The 15,358-nt window shown below is 35.6% G+C and overlaps 1 protein-coding gene across 1 annotated transcript in view; it reads left to right on the forward strand.

The window, feature by feature from the left end:
* The window catches only part of SLC17A6 (solute carrier family 17 member 6), a 49,131-nt gene extending 34,284 nt beyond the window's left edge, over positions 1 to 14,847 (forward strand). Inside the window, exons 5-12 of the mRNA XM_004369717.1 lie at positions 199 to 286; positions 1,089 to 1,175; positions 3,911 to 4,053; positions 7,422 to 7,571; positions 12,086 to 12,218; positions 12,967 to 13,077; positions 13,568 to 13,695; positions 14,402 to 14,847. Coding sequence (XP_004369774.1) covers positions 199 to 286; positions 1,089 to 1,175; positions 3,911 to 4,053; positions 7,422 to 7,571; positions 12,086 to 12,218; positions 12,967 to 13,077; positions 13,568 to 13,695; positions 14,402 to 14,737 — 1,176 coding nt within the window. The 3' untranslated portion in view covers positions 14,738 to 14,847. The remainder of the gene's footprint in view (positions 1 to 198; positions 287 to 1,088; positions 1,176 to 3,910; positions 4,054 to 7,421; positions 7,572 to 12,085; positions 12,219 to 12,966; positions 13,078 to 13,567; positions 13,696 to 14,401) is intronic.
* The last annotated feature ends 511 nt before the right edge of the window (positions 14,848 to 15,358 follow it).

The raw sequence follows: 15,358 nt of genomic DNA on the forward strand, positions 1-15,358 counted from the left end.
AAAGAGGCCATGTTTTAGTTGGCCTAAGCTGAAAGCTTTCTGAATGGCAGTTCCAGGAGGCAGCAAGAGCTGAGGAACAGCAGCTTTCCTTAAGACCTTGTGCCCATCGTATAGGAAACAATAACAGAGAAGGAAATGTGCTTATTTTCCAGTGACACTGAAATCTAAATGGTGATATATGCCTTTCCCCCATCACAGGGTGTCACCTACCCGGCATGTCATGGAATATGGAGCAAATGGGCCCCTCCTCTAGAGAGAAGTAGATTGGCAACCACCTCCTTTTGTGGTTAGTACTGTGTACAGATGTAATATGGTGGATAAAAGTTTAGGACCAACTTGGGTAAGAATCAAATGTTTGGTAAAGCTCATCGGTAAAGCGAACTGTGTGTGTGTGTGGTTGTTTTGGGGGAAGAAGAGTTTTTGGCCACTGTTTCAATTCCTTTCATTCTTACTGATGTCCTTAAGTCCTCTATTTTTTCTTGTGTCAATTTTGGTACTGTATATTTTTCTAGGAATTTGTTCATTTCATCTAGGGTTCAAATATATTCATGGATGGTTTGTTTAGTACTCTTATTATTTTTAAATTTCTATTGTGTCTTGAATAGGTAGGTGACATCTGCTTGCGTAGTCCTGTGTTTCTGTGTACGCATGTGTATTATTAAATACTATTAAATAATTAAATAATAATATTAAATATTATTTATAGTATGGATTCTTAACCTGGTTCAAAAGTCATGGCTGAGTTTTGGATCCGTGAATTTCCTGGTCATACTTGTATTTGTACATATGGTATGGGTTTTTATTTTTGCCCCTGGAGAGACCTTTTTATCTATTTTTCATCCATAGCTTTCTTAAGACTTTCAAAAGATTTTCAAAGTTTAAAAGCACTTATTTCTAGGGTGTATAGTACAAGTTGGATTTGCCATGTGTGTGTTTTGTGGGGAGGAGGGAGTATGTTTACGGGTATGAGTGAGAATGCACATGGGTGTGCAACTATGTGCTTGTATGAGCCAATCAAGGAACATAAGATTGAGTCAAGAATTTCTATTGGCTTCACTTACCTTCCTCCAATTCTTTTTCTGCTTTAGGTTCCTACGCCGGAGCTGTGATTGCCATGCCTTTGGCTGGCATTCTTGTACAGTATACTGGCTGGTCTTCAGTATTTTATGTCTATGGTATGTTGCATTTCTATACAATAGAGTTAAAAAGAAATGTGCATAAGCTAAAAGAAAAGTGATTGCAAGCAATGATATAGATCACTGGATATACTTTTGTATTTACTTACCTATTTTCTCCCCTTAAGGGTCCTTTCCCTGTATTTGGAATTTAAGGAAAATATTTTAATTCTATTATTTTCCCTACATTGCTGTCTCTTATTTTTAAAAGTAACCTCATTGCTGATGGAAACTTTGTGATTCATGACATAAATCATGTTTGGTTATGAAGAAAAATAAGCAAATTATTCTTGATTATAAGCTGAGTAGAAAGGAAGAGCTAGGTAACACCTGATCTCTTCTTTGCTTCTGCTTTGCTGGTTATTTCCCTGACCCTGCCTCCTTAAGATTAAATGGGGATAGAAAGCTGGAAGGTGGGAGAAGTGTTGATACAACAGTTCAGTTTTGTGATGAAATATCAGCAGTCAGCTGATGCAGCAGCACATCTTAGTTCTTATGTCCCTAGAATTAAAGGAGGTTAAGACCCCAGATTAAAATTGGAAATGAAAAGAAACACTAAATCCAAACATCCTTTCCAATCACTTTTTACCCAGAAGTTGAAAGCTTACCATTTCAAAGTATCTCTATAGTCTTTCTCTCTAAGAGGCATTTTTTTTTTAATAATGAGGAAAGGTGAAATAGAAGAGATCTGGATTCCAGCTGATATTGTCACTGATTAATACTGTCTTTGAAAATGGACATGAGAGTCTGAAAGATTAATGAAGTCATGTGGTAGAGCAATTTTTGGCTGCTTCCAATTTGCCCTGATTCATTCCTATTTTAAAATTTTCCTTTATTGAAGTAAAATCTAATGTTTGCAGAGTCTTATTAAATATTATTGCTAGTATGAGTTCTTAACCTGGTTCAAAAGTCACAGATGAGTTTTGGATCCATGAATTCCCTAAATCATACTTGAATTTGTACATATGTTGTGTGTCCCCCCCCGACAAGAACTTTTCATCTTATTTTTCATCCATAGCTTTCCCAAGACTTTCAAAGAAGTTTAAAAGCACTTAATTATAGGGTGTATAGTACAAGTTGGAATTGCCATTCATTAAATCCTCTATTTTGTGGCTTAACCCATTACTTAATTGAAAATACGATATGACCTTACAGTAAGAATACCAATTTCTGCAAGGCACTCATGAAAACCAGCCTCATTATTTCAAGCTATACCTCATGTAATGTTTATTGTTGAATGGTTCAAAGTCAAAGAGTAAACTTTAGATCATTTGAAAATATCACATCATAGTACTTGCTGTGTATGACAAAAATTGGGTCTTTGAGCCACGTAGTCAAGATTCAGTTGTTTGAAAAATTAATAAATCTTACATAGTTGGTTAAGTTTTAAAAAAAGATGTATTTAAAGCAATTAGCAGAATGCTTGGCATAGAATACAGTCAATAAATGGTAATGATTATTGTCACTAAATTACAGGAGCTCTCATTTATAGGATGTTTATTTTGTGCCAAGCACTGTGCTGGCTGTTGTATACATTATCTGCTTTAACTTTTCTTTACCACAGTCCTGTAAAAGAGGACTTGATATCCCATTTATGGTGGAAGTTTTAAAAAATTCAGTTTCTGATTTGATCATACAGCTAATGAATGATGCAGTCAGGCTTTGAATCTGGGAGAGTCTTATTTTATAACCACTACACTATATCGGATCTTCACACTCTGACTCCAAATAGTGTTTGCTGTCATCTTTAGTAATTAATAGGAAAATGGCACATCAGAAGCTATGGTATTAAGGAACACTCAGAAAAGATTGAACCGTCAGAAAAAAGTATTATAAAGATCAGGGACGTTTAGATTGTTACCCAAGGGAACAAGAGAATAATATTAGGAAACAATGAAATGGTCAGCTGCTGGGAAATCAGAATCAATCACTTGAAATTCTTTTATTAATGCTTATAGATTTATGTTACAGAATAATGATATGTTTTAATGGTGAAATGTTGAAGAAAGAAAGGATGAAAAAGGACTTGCAAACAGTTTATTGTGTTAAAATTTATAACTTTCATTTTTCTGAAGAATGATCCATAGGCAATAGTGTGTGCTAAAAATAATATAGTATACAGTCACATAAAGTTTTATGTTATTATATTAATTACAGAGACTCATTTTTCATGTAATATAGACGCTTGGGCTTAAAGGATCTGTTGGATTTTATTCAGTAGCCTATTTACTAGATCTGGAAGCATTAGCAGAAGAAGGAAATGAGCATTTCTCTTCCCCGGAAATGCAGATCACTTTCATATATTTAAGCAGACAGATAATAAAAGGATTAATCCCAAACATAACTCTTTGAGGACAGGAATTGTGTCCCGTTCATCATATTTCTCACACTTAGCAGAGTGCCCAGAACAGTAACTGTTCAGTAATTACTTATTGGTTATATGAATGCATTCAACACACTGCATCCATTTAACAATTATTTATTGTTTCTGTGTAGCAGGCATTGTTTAATAGGGACAGAGATAAAACCACAGGGCCGGTGTTCAGGAAGCTTGGAGTTCACTGGTAAAAAACAAGAAGAGATGTCTAAAGTCTGTTGGAGAAGCTCAAATTCTCCATCCTATAGAACGTGTTTATGATAAGAATATTGTAGTTTTATGCCAGCAAAATGACTATTAAATTAAAGTATTTGTGATAGCTTTCTTTGACTCCCTCCCTTTGCATCCTTATTTGCAGGAAGCTTTGGAATGGTCTGGTACATGTTTTGGCTTTTGGTGTCTTACGAGAGTCCTGCAAAGCATCCTACTATTACAGATGAGGAACGTAGGTACATAGAAGAAAGCATTGGAGAGAGTGCAAATCTTTTAGGTGCAATGGAAGTAAGAACTTTATTATGGTGTATATTCCTATTCTTATCCCTCACGCCACCCCCCTTCAACCAACCAATTTATGAATCTGTATTCAACAAAACTAATTTGATATCAATCATGATTTTTTAAAATCCATCCATATTCCCTGAGCTATTTAGGAATATTTACCACTTTCTCCATCTGTAATTTCTTTTTTTTCCCTTTATCTTTTCTTAAGCATCTTCTAATCAGCCCTAGATTATAGCTATGACTGCAAACATAAGTTTTTAAAAACAGTTCAAATTCCAAATCCCCTTGCACAGTCATGAAAAAGGCTGTTTTGTTTATTGAATATTTTAAATGTGGGTTTTATGTATGCATATTTATATGTGATATAGGAAATGTCCAATCAATAATTATCTGTTAATGGACAGCTGACATTAAAAAATTCTTAAATTCTTAATATAATTTAACCATTTTTTTGATAAACTGTCATAATTTTTTAGAATTTTTATTGTGAAGTTCAACTATTGCAAAGATGATGTTGTAAAGCCATTTTCTGATAATGATTTGGTTTCTTGGACAGGATCTGCCTATTGAGAGAGAAAACAGTACTATTTCAGTAACACAAATGCTTTAGTCCATATGACATGAATATATCTTAGATATTAATTAATGAATAGCCACCTGATATTATTAAAAAACAAGGAAAAAAAAAAGAAACAGGGAAAATCGTATAATGAGACAGATTCTGTAATTCAGCAACCTAATCAGTAACTCAGTTTCCTTATGCTAAGGGTTGAAGGTACCACGGACTGGTTGAGGGAAAACAATGCCCCATTGCACATTATACTTCCACTTTCTTTCAGTAGGTTTCCCCCTCCCCATTCTAAGTGTTTTTGATTCCAGCCTTGATGCTCTGTTTCTTAGAGAATGGCCATCTTTGACATCTCATCCTAGGTGAAAAGGTCTGTCACCCCGTATTGCTGAGCATAGCTTGGCTTTTAATGAAGAAAAAAAAAATCTGTATTGGATATCACTCAGAAGTTAAACTTCAGTGATTTAAAAAAAAAAAAAAAAAATTCTTGCATTGAGGTTGTTTCATGAGTTGGATAGACTGGCATTAGAATTTTCCCCCTCCCGTTTCCTTCTGTAAATGGACTTATAACTTCTTTCTAATAGGGACTATTTAAGAAACAAGTGATGTGGGAGTGTGAGGGTTGACAGTGTGCTCTCGTGCTCCCCAGCTGCAGTTGCTGTGTTGTTGTTAGTTGCTGTGGAGTGTATTCTGACTCAGGCCAACCCCATGTATGCAGAGTAGAATTGCTCCAGGGGGTTTTTGAAGGCTGTTACCTTTTGGAAGCAGATTGCCAGGCCAATCTTCCTAGGTGCCTCTGGGTGAATTAGAACCACCAGCCTTTCAGCTAGTAATCGAGTGCTTAGCCATTTGCACCACCCAGGGACTCACAGCAGTTGCTGTGAGGAGAAGCTAAATATAGGCTTGTCTATAGTGGGTTCGGAAGAAAGTCCTGGTGATCTACTTCCAAAAAATCAACCACTGAAAACCTATGGAGCACAGTTCTACTCTGACACGTATTGGATTGCTCTGAGTCAAAATCTACTCCAGGACAACTGGTTTGGTTTAATTCATATGTCTTTCATAGCTGTTTGTTTTGAGTCTGGATTCAACTAAGAATCACACATTGCAGTTAACTCTAACGTCTCTTAAATATCTTTTTTCTTTAAAATTCTTACATTTAAATATAACATACATATAGAAGAATGCACAAATCATAAGCAGACAGCTTGCTGAAATTTTATAAACTAAACACATCTGCGAAAACCAACACCCAGTTCAATAAACAGAATGTTATCACAATACCATATTCCCCTCTCTGGCGCCTAATAATTTTTAAGGTACAGAATTAGATACTTTTACATTTGATGAAGTGCCTTACCACCTGAAGAATAGAAGTTTTCCAGTGGAAGTGGTCTTGGCATGAATAAAAGAAACACCTTAGCAGAAAAAGTTTTTTACTTCTAATATTCTGAAGTCATTTCCTATAAAAGTATATTATAATGCAGACTTTCCTATATTTGGCCATTTTTATTATCATTGACATAAGAGTTTCCCCAGAGTATATTGAAATTTTTGAGCAATAGCACTTTTTGAATCCATCTATGTGGCAGTCACTGTAAATTTCTATTCTAAGCCACAGTACTCATTTATATACCATTAGGACAGATTTTTGGTTTGGTTTGGTTTCTCTTTTGAATTATATGCATTTATGACGATGACAGTGTAACTTATCATACTGCTTTCAAAGTGATCTTTAAAAGGCTTAATTACAGTCACAATCAATACTTGCAATTTTGAGGATTTACCTCTAGGAATAATTACTAAATCTGTGTCAAAAATTTTTTGCCTCTTCTCTTACCAATTTGGATAGGTCAGGTGTCCCAAACTAGCATTAAACAAAGTTATTTTAGTCTATTGTTTCTTTCTCAAATGGTATTTTGTTCAAAATAACATAATCGAGAAAGTGTTCTAAAATATGAGAGACAGTTTTGACATATTAGTCTTGGGAGGAAATCCTTGCTTTATATTTGGGAATATACAGGATCTTTATGTAAACTAGGTCTGATTTTTTTAATAGGTGTCATAAACAAAGGCAATTATATTTAAGTTGAATTTGAACTCAGCCTGAATTTTGTAAATATCAAATATTTATGAATATCATAAATAACTAGTTATGGCAGGCTCAGAGCGTGCTGGGTGGCCAGATTCTATAACCCAGCTATGTACACTTGTGAGTTTACAGAACTTTGCACTCCGGTGTCACACGTGATACCCATTGGCTATCGAGATAATTTATAGATAGATAGTGGAATCATTGACTTTAGGTAGGTTCTGGAGTGTTACATTCTTAATTTTTTCTTATCTTTATCCTTCCAACTATTTTAAATTCTCAGAAAGTTTTGGGTAAAATCCTTTGGATACCAACAAGGTCACTGATTTGACAGTGAGTTTTAGCTGAAGCATGATCACTGCCATAACAATGAAAAACAAAAACAACACTCCCCTCTCCCCCCAAAAATGAAAAACAAGACAAAACTTAGACACTAAAACTTTGTGCTTTTGAAATTACTTCTCTATAAACATGTAACCTTGTGTATTCCTAAAGCTGGAGAGGCTGATAACTTAATGTTTTCTCTTCTGTTAATTAGTCATGTAGCTAAGCCTACCTGGATTGTTGCAGTTAATGGTTTCCTACGTCCTGCCCACATGTTCCTCATGCCACGCCATACTCATCCTGAAGATGCAGAGTACTCTATCATTCCCATTTATGTCAGAAAATATTTTAATGGTCAGAATGACTCTCTTTTTGGGATTTCAGAAATTCAAGACTCCATGGAGGAAGTTTTTTACATCTATGCCTGTCTATGCAATAATTGTGGCAAACTTCTGCAGAAGCTGGACTTTTTATTTACTGCTTATTAGTCAGCCAGCATATTTTGAGGAGGTCTTTGGATTTGAAATCAGCAAGGTATGTAGAAAATATTGTTATTTAAATATTGGAAGACTTTTGTATTTGTTAAGTGAATATCAAGTTCCTCTGCCAAGATTTTATCTTCTAAATTTTATGAGTTATTCATTCATTCTTTTGTTTATTCATTCAACAAATAACTGATGGGAAACAACTGGTGCAGGGAATACAGACAACACAGAATCAGCCCCTGCCCTTATGGAGCTTACATCCCAGTTGGGGTGGACAGCAGTATAGCCTTCTTCCTACAATAAAACAAAGCTGCCTTTAAGTCTCAGGTCAGTAACAACATAACAGTGAGGGAAAAAGTATTCTATTATATAATGAAGTTATATTTATATTATTACCAGTCTAACTCTTCCTCTTCAATGCTTTAAGAGATCTGTGCAGATAAAAGATATGAGAATAGCAAAAAACATGCAGAAAAAGTCTTGTATTTTGTTCATCCAATTTATTCATTTAACAAGCATTTCATTGAACATGATATGCTAAGCTTTATGTTGCATTCAGAAATAAAATATGGTTTCTGTCCTCCAAGACTTCACAGCTTGGTGGAGTAGACAAAAAAATAAGTTACTAATACAGCACAACATGTGAAGTGCCACAGCCATTTGTATGTGGCTATGGAAATGTAATAATTCTGAGATTTTTTTAGATACAGGTAAAATGAAAATGAAATAAGAATACTACTCTATATTTACATAGGAGGTTGAAGTTTAAAGTTATACTTTCACACCCAGGAACAACCTTATTTGGTCGACCCGTTGGATAGCTATCATAAGATCCACTTAACTAACAGTGAAACAAAAATGAGGGAAAATATTGAAATTGCCACGAGCATGCTGATAATAAATGCCAGAATCAAATTTAGGCTCAGATCCTTTGAGAGTTGTTTATATTCCTCTTATCTGTACCATTTCAAATTCAGGTAAACCACATATTCATTCAAGCATTTAGAATGTATTTGATGAAAGTCATCCATGTGCCAGACCTTTTGCTAAATCCTAAATACACTTGTCTGTAATGGCAGTGGTTTTGCTATTTCTCTTCATGTCATTACATAAGTCCAGCTGGGCTCACTATTCATATTATGCCTCTACTTGAAAGACTATCCAAGGCCTGGAACTAAAGAAAATCCGAGTATAGGAGTAGCTATTCTAAGAGCTCTTTTGTAATCCCTGTTTCTAAGGAAACTGTTTCCTCCATCCCTGAGAAGAATGGCTGCTTCAGGCTGGGCTCTTCTCCCTGGAGCTGATCAAACATCGCAGGGTACCCTTTGGGAGCTCTGAGAGGTGTTACACTTCTCAACAAAGGCTGCTGGAGGTGCGAGTCCATTTTCATAATCTAGGACGAATATGACACTGAGAGGCTATTAATAAAGTCAGGTGTCGTGGGGGGAGTGAAGGAGCCAACTGATGTTAATGAGACTGTGTGGTCATTCTCACCCTGTGGCTCCAATTAATTGAAAATGCTTGAGTAAAAGCAATGACATTTTGCAAAAGCTAATTGTAATAACCAGATGGGTTGATTTGATTCATTTGTTATATTTTTAACTAAAACCTTGGACAAATGCTACACACACAGATTTATTTGAAGATTTTAAATAGACTGGCAAAAAAAAGCCTCTCACCTGAAAAATGTTTAGAGGAAGTGATGAGAAAAGAGAGCATGGGCTTTGGATCATTGCTGATACAGCTTTGAATCCAAGCAAGCTCCACAACAACCTATGAATACATAACCTTAGGCCGTTTTCTGATTAATTTGAAACCTTAATTTTCTTATCCATAAAATAATGATATTAATACCTTCTATCAGAATTTTTAGCAAAATTTACGTGAGACCAAATATTTACATGGGAGCTAGTTCTTCTCTATCTCTGTTAAATTGGGTATCTTACCGACAAAACTACAAGAGCTATGGCTTAATATTCAATCCAGGCATATTGGCTCAGTTAAGGAAGAATTATAGATATATCTTAACCTATGCTCGTATGTAAAATTTTTAGCTCCTTGAGAATGGCTTATCAGGGGGAAGACAGTGTAAAATTAATCAGGAACAGGTTTGAGACATCAGATTACTGGAGCTAGCCAAATGAGAAGAGACAGTCATTCATTTTCAGTCTCATATTTAGAGGAAGATTAGTGTTGAGTGGCTGCTCTTTGCTCTGGGATACCAGCCAGTTTCTGAACAGGATATGGATCCACTGGGGAAAGAGGAAGTCTAGACTGTGACACAGAGAAGCACAGAGGAGGGTGAGGTAAAGTCTAATGATTTGGGATATCTATGAAGAGTCAATCAGTTTTTGACTCCAAACATTTAGCCTACTCTTGCAAAACCTTAATGAGCGAATTGCTGTGCAATTATCATGAATAATGATACAGTAAGAAGGTTTTGATCATTCTGACCATGTGGTAAATGATTACTCATCATAAGTCACTCAAAGCTGAGAAGACAGTTGAATAATTTTCATGAAGTTCTAAACTCCTGTGACCCTGTTGAGATCACATGAAGAATATGTCTACATATTGCCTAGGAAACTGGGAGATTCAGTATCCTCAAACGCAAGTCAAAAAACCAAAGCCAAACCCGTTGCCATTGAGTTGATTCTAGCTCATAGTGACACTATAGGACAGAGTAGAACTGCCCCATAGGGTTTCCAAGAAGCAGCTGATGGGTTTGAAGTGCCCACCTTTTCGTTAGCAGCTGAGCTCTTAACCATTGTGCCACCAGGGCTGGGCTAAAATATCCCAAAATTTATGTTTATTCAACCTCGGTTGTTACCTCTTTGCATTTCCCATAGAGCGTTCCACACACATTTTGCTGAGAGAGCAAATTTAATGAAGTAATCAGATGTTTCTTTGAGTAGATAGTAAATAGCAGAGGATGTTCAATTTACGAACTTTTGACAAATCTCAAATTCTGGGTCAAAATGAAGGCCAATTTTGTGGACTGAAGAAACCCAGGTCACTTTCAACCTTTTATTCTACTTCTAATGAATATTACAAATACCACATGCACATCCTAACATGGTGCCTTTCAGAATGTTTCAAAGATGTCTTTCCACACATTGATTGCTTTAAAGGTGTCTACTTCAGTTAAGGATAAAGAATCACTTTTTCAAGATGTTATTCACAAAAGCAATGATGTTTAGCCTAATGTTAGTTCAGCTTCTACCTTTATTTATCTCACACTTATTGGGTTCCTAAATGCCAGGATTTGAGCTAAACTGAGCACATCCATATATGTTGTCTGGTTTTATTTGATTTTTCTCTCTCAAAGAGCAGTGGTGCCACACACAGTGGTTAAGAAAGAGCTCAGTCTTTGAACTCAGAACTGACTCAAAACTTGGCTCTGACGGTCATGTAACTACTCTAAGTCACAGTTTCTTCAATGCAATGGGAATAAAATAGTAGTAACTTCCATCTGGGGGCGAAGGGAAAGTTAAATTACTCTAAGCTACTTTAGAATCATTCACTATTTCAATTAATCATCACACCAACCCAACCAAGTTTATGATCACTACACTATACCACTGTAAAATAGAACAGAATCCTTGTTTCAAACCTACAAAAATCTAATTGGAAAGACATACGTATACACCAATAATATCTAGTAGCTACCATGTAACATGCCAGGCACTGTCCTTTAAAGTATACTTAGTAAGAAACTTCCTATATATGTTTACATTCAAAATTTGCCAAGTCCATGTACGTAGTAATATACACGTAAAATGCACTTTATTCATACTTCCTGCCTTCATAGTTCCTAGAACAATGTCTTGCACATAATTAATGGTAATAAATGCTTGTTGAACTGATACTGGTTGGTTAGGTTTTTGATTGGGCTGTTAGTCTAAAATTTATATAGAAACCATACACCACTCTATGGCAATGTGACCAAGTATTGTTACTTGACATAGAAAATGGATAAATGGAAGAATTGATCTGCTTTTTCTGGGCTCATAATCTATAGAAACTAAAATCATGCTGTAAAACTCACAAGAAAAAAAATATTTAAGATGAAGTTAAAGTTTTTACTTTATTATGAATTTAAAAATGAGTTTTTCAAATACAGTCTCTTCAAGGTTTGTAGAATGTTTTTCCTCTCTCTCTTCCCCATTCTCTCCAGTTTTCCCTCTTCCTCTCTCTCTTCCTCACTCCTTCTGTTGATGAATTTGTACAAACATAATTAAGAACATAAAGTAGACACATAAATGTGATTTGCTCTGTGAGTTTAAGGATGGTTGATTCATAAGCTCAACATTTACTGACTCAAAACACAGTGAAAAATAAGTATTCCCTTCATCTAAAAGATAAAAGGGGTCAAAGTAAATTCACTCAGATTTTTTTTTAATTTTAATTTCTTCTATTGTAGTTATTACTTAAGTGGTCATTTGGAGACAGTTTTTTTCCTTCTTTGTCTATAAAGAGTATATGTTGGATTCAGAAAACCAAGATCGTGAAGTCACATTATTTATGGTCATGTATACTCCTCCCCTTCTTGGTTTCCATCAGGTTGGCATGCTGTCTGCTGTACCACACTTAGTAATGACAATTATTGTGCCTATTGGAGGACAAATTGCAGATTTTCTAAGAAGCAAGCAAATTCTTTCAACTACTACCGTGAGAAAGATCATGAATTGTGGTGGTAAGTACATAAATGGCATTAAGGGCATGCTTTTCACTTCACTAAGTTCGTAACTACTTGAGTGAATAACATTTTATGCATGTTACATTACATAGTTGTAGTTAAATTTGTTTCTTGATTGTTCTTTAAAAATTGTTTTCCCGTCACACTGCAAACTCTTTATAACTCCGCAGTAACGTATCCCACCATGCGTCTGTCAGTTTGTCGTACTGTGGTGGCTTGTGTGTTGCTGTGATACTAGAAGCTATCCCACTGACATTTCAAATACCAGCATAGTTACCTATGGTGGGCAAGTTTCAACGGAGCTTCCAGACTAAGATAGACTAGGAAGAAGGACCTGGCGATCTATTTCTAAAAGATTTGGCCAGTGAAAACCTTATGAATGGCAGAGGAACATTGTCCAATGGACTGGGACAGTGTTTCGTTCTGTTGTACATGGGGTCTCTATGAGTCTGAACCGACTCGACGGCACCTAATAGTGTATCATCTGTATTTATTGTAACTAACTTCACCCTTCCCACCATTGAAACTTTAGGTTGCTTTTGATGTTTAATAATACAAGGAGGGCTAATCATCATAATTAGCAATCATCTCAGTGCAAAAACTATTACTACTATTATTATTTTTTAACATAGAGTCCCTGAAGTAGAATTGCTAGGTCAATAAGTATGAACATTTTTAGCACTTTTGGCTCATTTGTAAAACTTACATGAATTTCTCAGCTGTTTCCGTATGTTTGCTTCGGAAGGTTTTGGCATGGAAGCAACACTGCTTCTGGTCGTTGGCTATTCTCATACTAGAGGAGTAGCTATCTCATTCTTGGTACTTGCAGTGGGATTCAGTGGATTTGCTATATCTGGTAAGATACTTTTCTGTGTGTGTGCTTGCAACATCCTGATTTTTGGCTTTTGATAATAGACATATATTTTCTACTTTCCTCTTTGATATTTTGACTGTTGAAAAGGTTTTCTCAACATAGTTCCACCAGAAAAGAAAAATAAAAAATGTTTTAGATTTGATACTGCTTGCTTTCCCCTTCTTACCCCTCCCCTCTCCCACCCCACCCCCCTTTTTTTTTCTGGTTAAAGTAGACTGTGAAAATATTTTCTTCTCTCTGTGGAGGAGAATTATTTAATCCACGTTACTGGTAAATACTGGATGAGAAACCATACCTCATTCCATTCTCATCATATCCCTGAGCTTAATCATCAGAAAGTAGTTACTAAGCAAATGCTAAGTACTCAGTAACTTGTAAGAAGTTGTGGTGAGTATGGTAGACAATATTTTATAGACACTTACTTCTAAGAGGTTTAGGATTCTCTGAGTGAAAGCTTATGTGTGTATTTCAGGTTTCAATGTTAACCACTTAGATATTGCTCCAAGATATGCCAGTATCTTAATGGGCATTTCAAATGGTGTTGGCACATTGTCAGGAATGGTTTGCCCCATCATCGTTGGTGCAATGACAAAGAATAAGGTAAGAGGGAGCAAAACAAATCTCAGTTGTAGAAGATTCTCTGTCATGGTTGGGAAAAGAGTTAGTATGTCCTCTTTAGCAGTGTTTCTCTGGAGCAGTTACCCCACTTCTGAGTAGGGAAGATAACTGAGGCTCAGAAGAAAATATCTCCCCAAGAACTCTGAGGGAGCTTACTTCCCCAACCTCTCAGCACATTTTAAGATTTCTGATATCCCTGGTGTGGTGAATACCCTTTTGCTTCTAGAGTATTAGAAAAGGCAAGCAGAAGTCTTCTGAGATTTATTTGTAAACCTCAATATAGACTCCTCTTCAGTTATCCATGGAAGGATATTTTTATGGCTTATTTATAGAGTTTATATACAGAGTTCCAAAATTAGAGTTTACAAGAAGGAACTAAAAGGCAGGGGAGAGAAAGATACTTAAAATCAATGGAAATTAAAAGAGAGATTATGATAAAAAAAATTAACAGACAATAGATATATTTGGAGTTTTATTTCAGAACCTTAACATTTTTTAAATTTTAAATAATGAAAATCATGGCATTTTAGAAGGTTTCTATTAGCATATTGGCTTTATATAATCACAACCTAGGTTTCCATTTAAGATAGGGTTTTACGAAAAACTCGACAGTGGAGTATGCAGTGAAGATGTTAAGCTTTCAGTCATGGGAAGTTTATTCTCACAGTGTCACTTTTTGTCACTGCAGTCACGTGAAGAGTGGCAGTATGTCTTCCTGATCGCAGCTCTAGTCCACTATGGCGGAGTTATATTTTATGCAGTATTTGCCTCAGGAGAGAAGCAACCCTGGGCAGACCCTGAGGAAACAAGTGAAGAAAAGTGTGGATTTATCCATGAAGATGAACTCGATGAAGAAACAGGGGACATTACTCAAAATTATATAAATTATGGTACCACTAAGTCCTATGGTGCCACAACACAGGCCAATGGAGGTTGGCCCAATGGATGGGAAAAGAAAGAGGAATTTGTACAAGAAGAAGTACAAGACTCATACACCTATAAGGACTCAAATGATTATTCATAACAAAGCTAATTGCTAGATTTATTTTTAGTGTTTGTGATTACATTAATTGTGATTGCACAAAAATTTAAAATAATGTGGTATAAACATGTTAACATATCAACCTGGCAAGTCTTGCTGTAAAAATGAAAACAATCCCATGAAGTTACCATTAAGTGCAATCTGTAGAAGTTGTGAAATTCCATCATTTTCATTCAGGTCATCCATTCTAGCATTTGTGATTTACAGGTTGACTGGTCAAAATTGTACAAGCAAGTAGTTACTCACTGGGTTCATCACCATTTCATAAAGCATCACCATTTAATAAAGCACAACAAAAGCAGGTGGCACATTCCATATTACAAAGGTTAGGAAGCCAAAGCTAATTGATCATGAAAAATGCACTTATATATATTTGTTACACTGTATAGCAAGATATCACACAAAAGTCATGTTTAACAAAAAGTGAAGCTGTCATGTTTGCTGCATCAGGCATTGGCAACATTTGTTGAGTGTAAATCATGTAATTGGGATATCTCTCAATCAGAGAAGTATATTGTGAGCTAGCAACTAGCAAGATGTGTTGAAGAATTATTGAGATTATATAATGTGAGATATTTTGGTGTACCTCAAAAGGAATAACTT

Source organism: Trichechus manatus, unplaced genomic scaffold (assembly GCF_000243295.1).
Source record: "Trichechus manatus latirostris isolate Lorelei unplaced genomic scaffold, TriManLat1.0 scaffold00006, whole genome shotgun sequence".
Taxonomy (NCBI): Eukaryota; Metazoa; Chordata; class Mammalia; order Sirenia; family Trichechidae; genus Trichechus; species Trichechus manatus.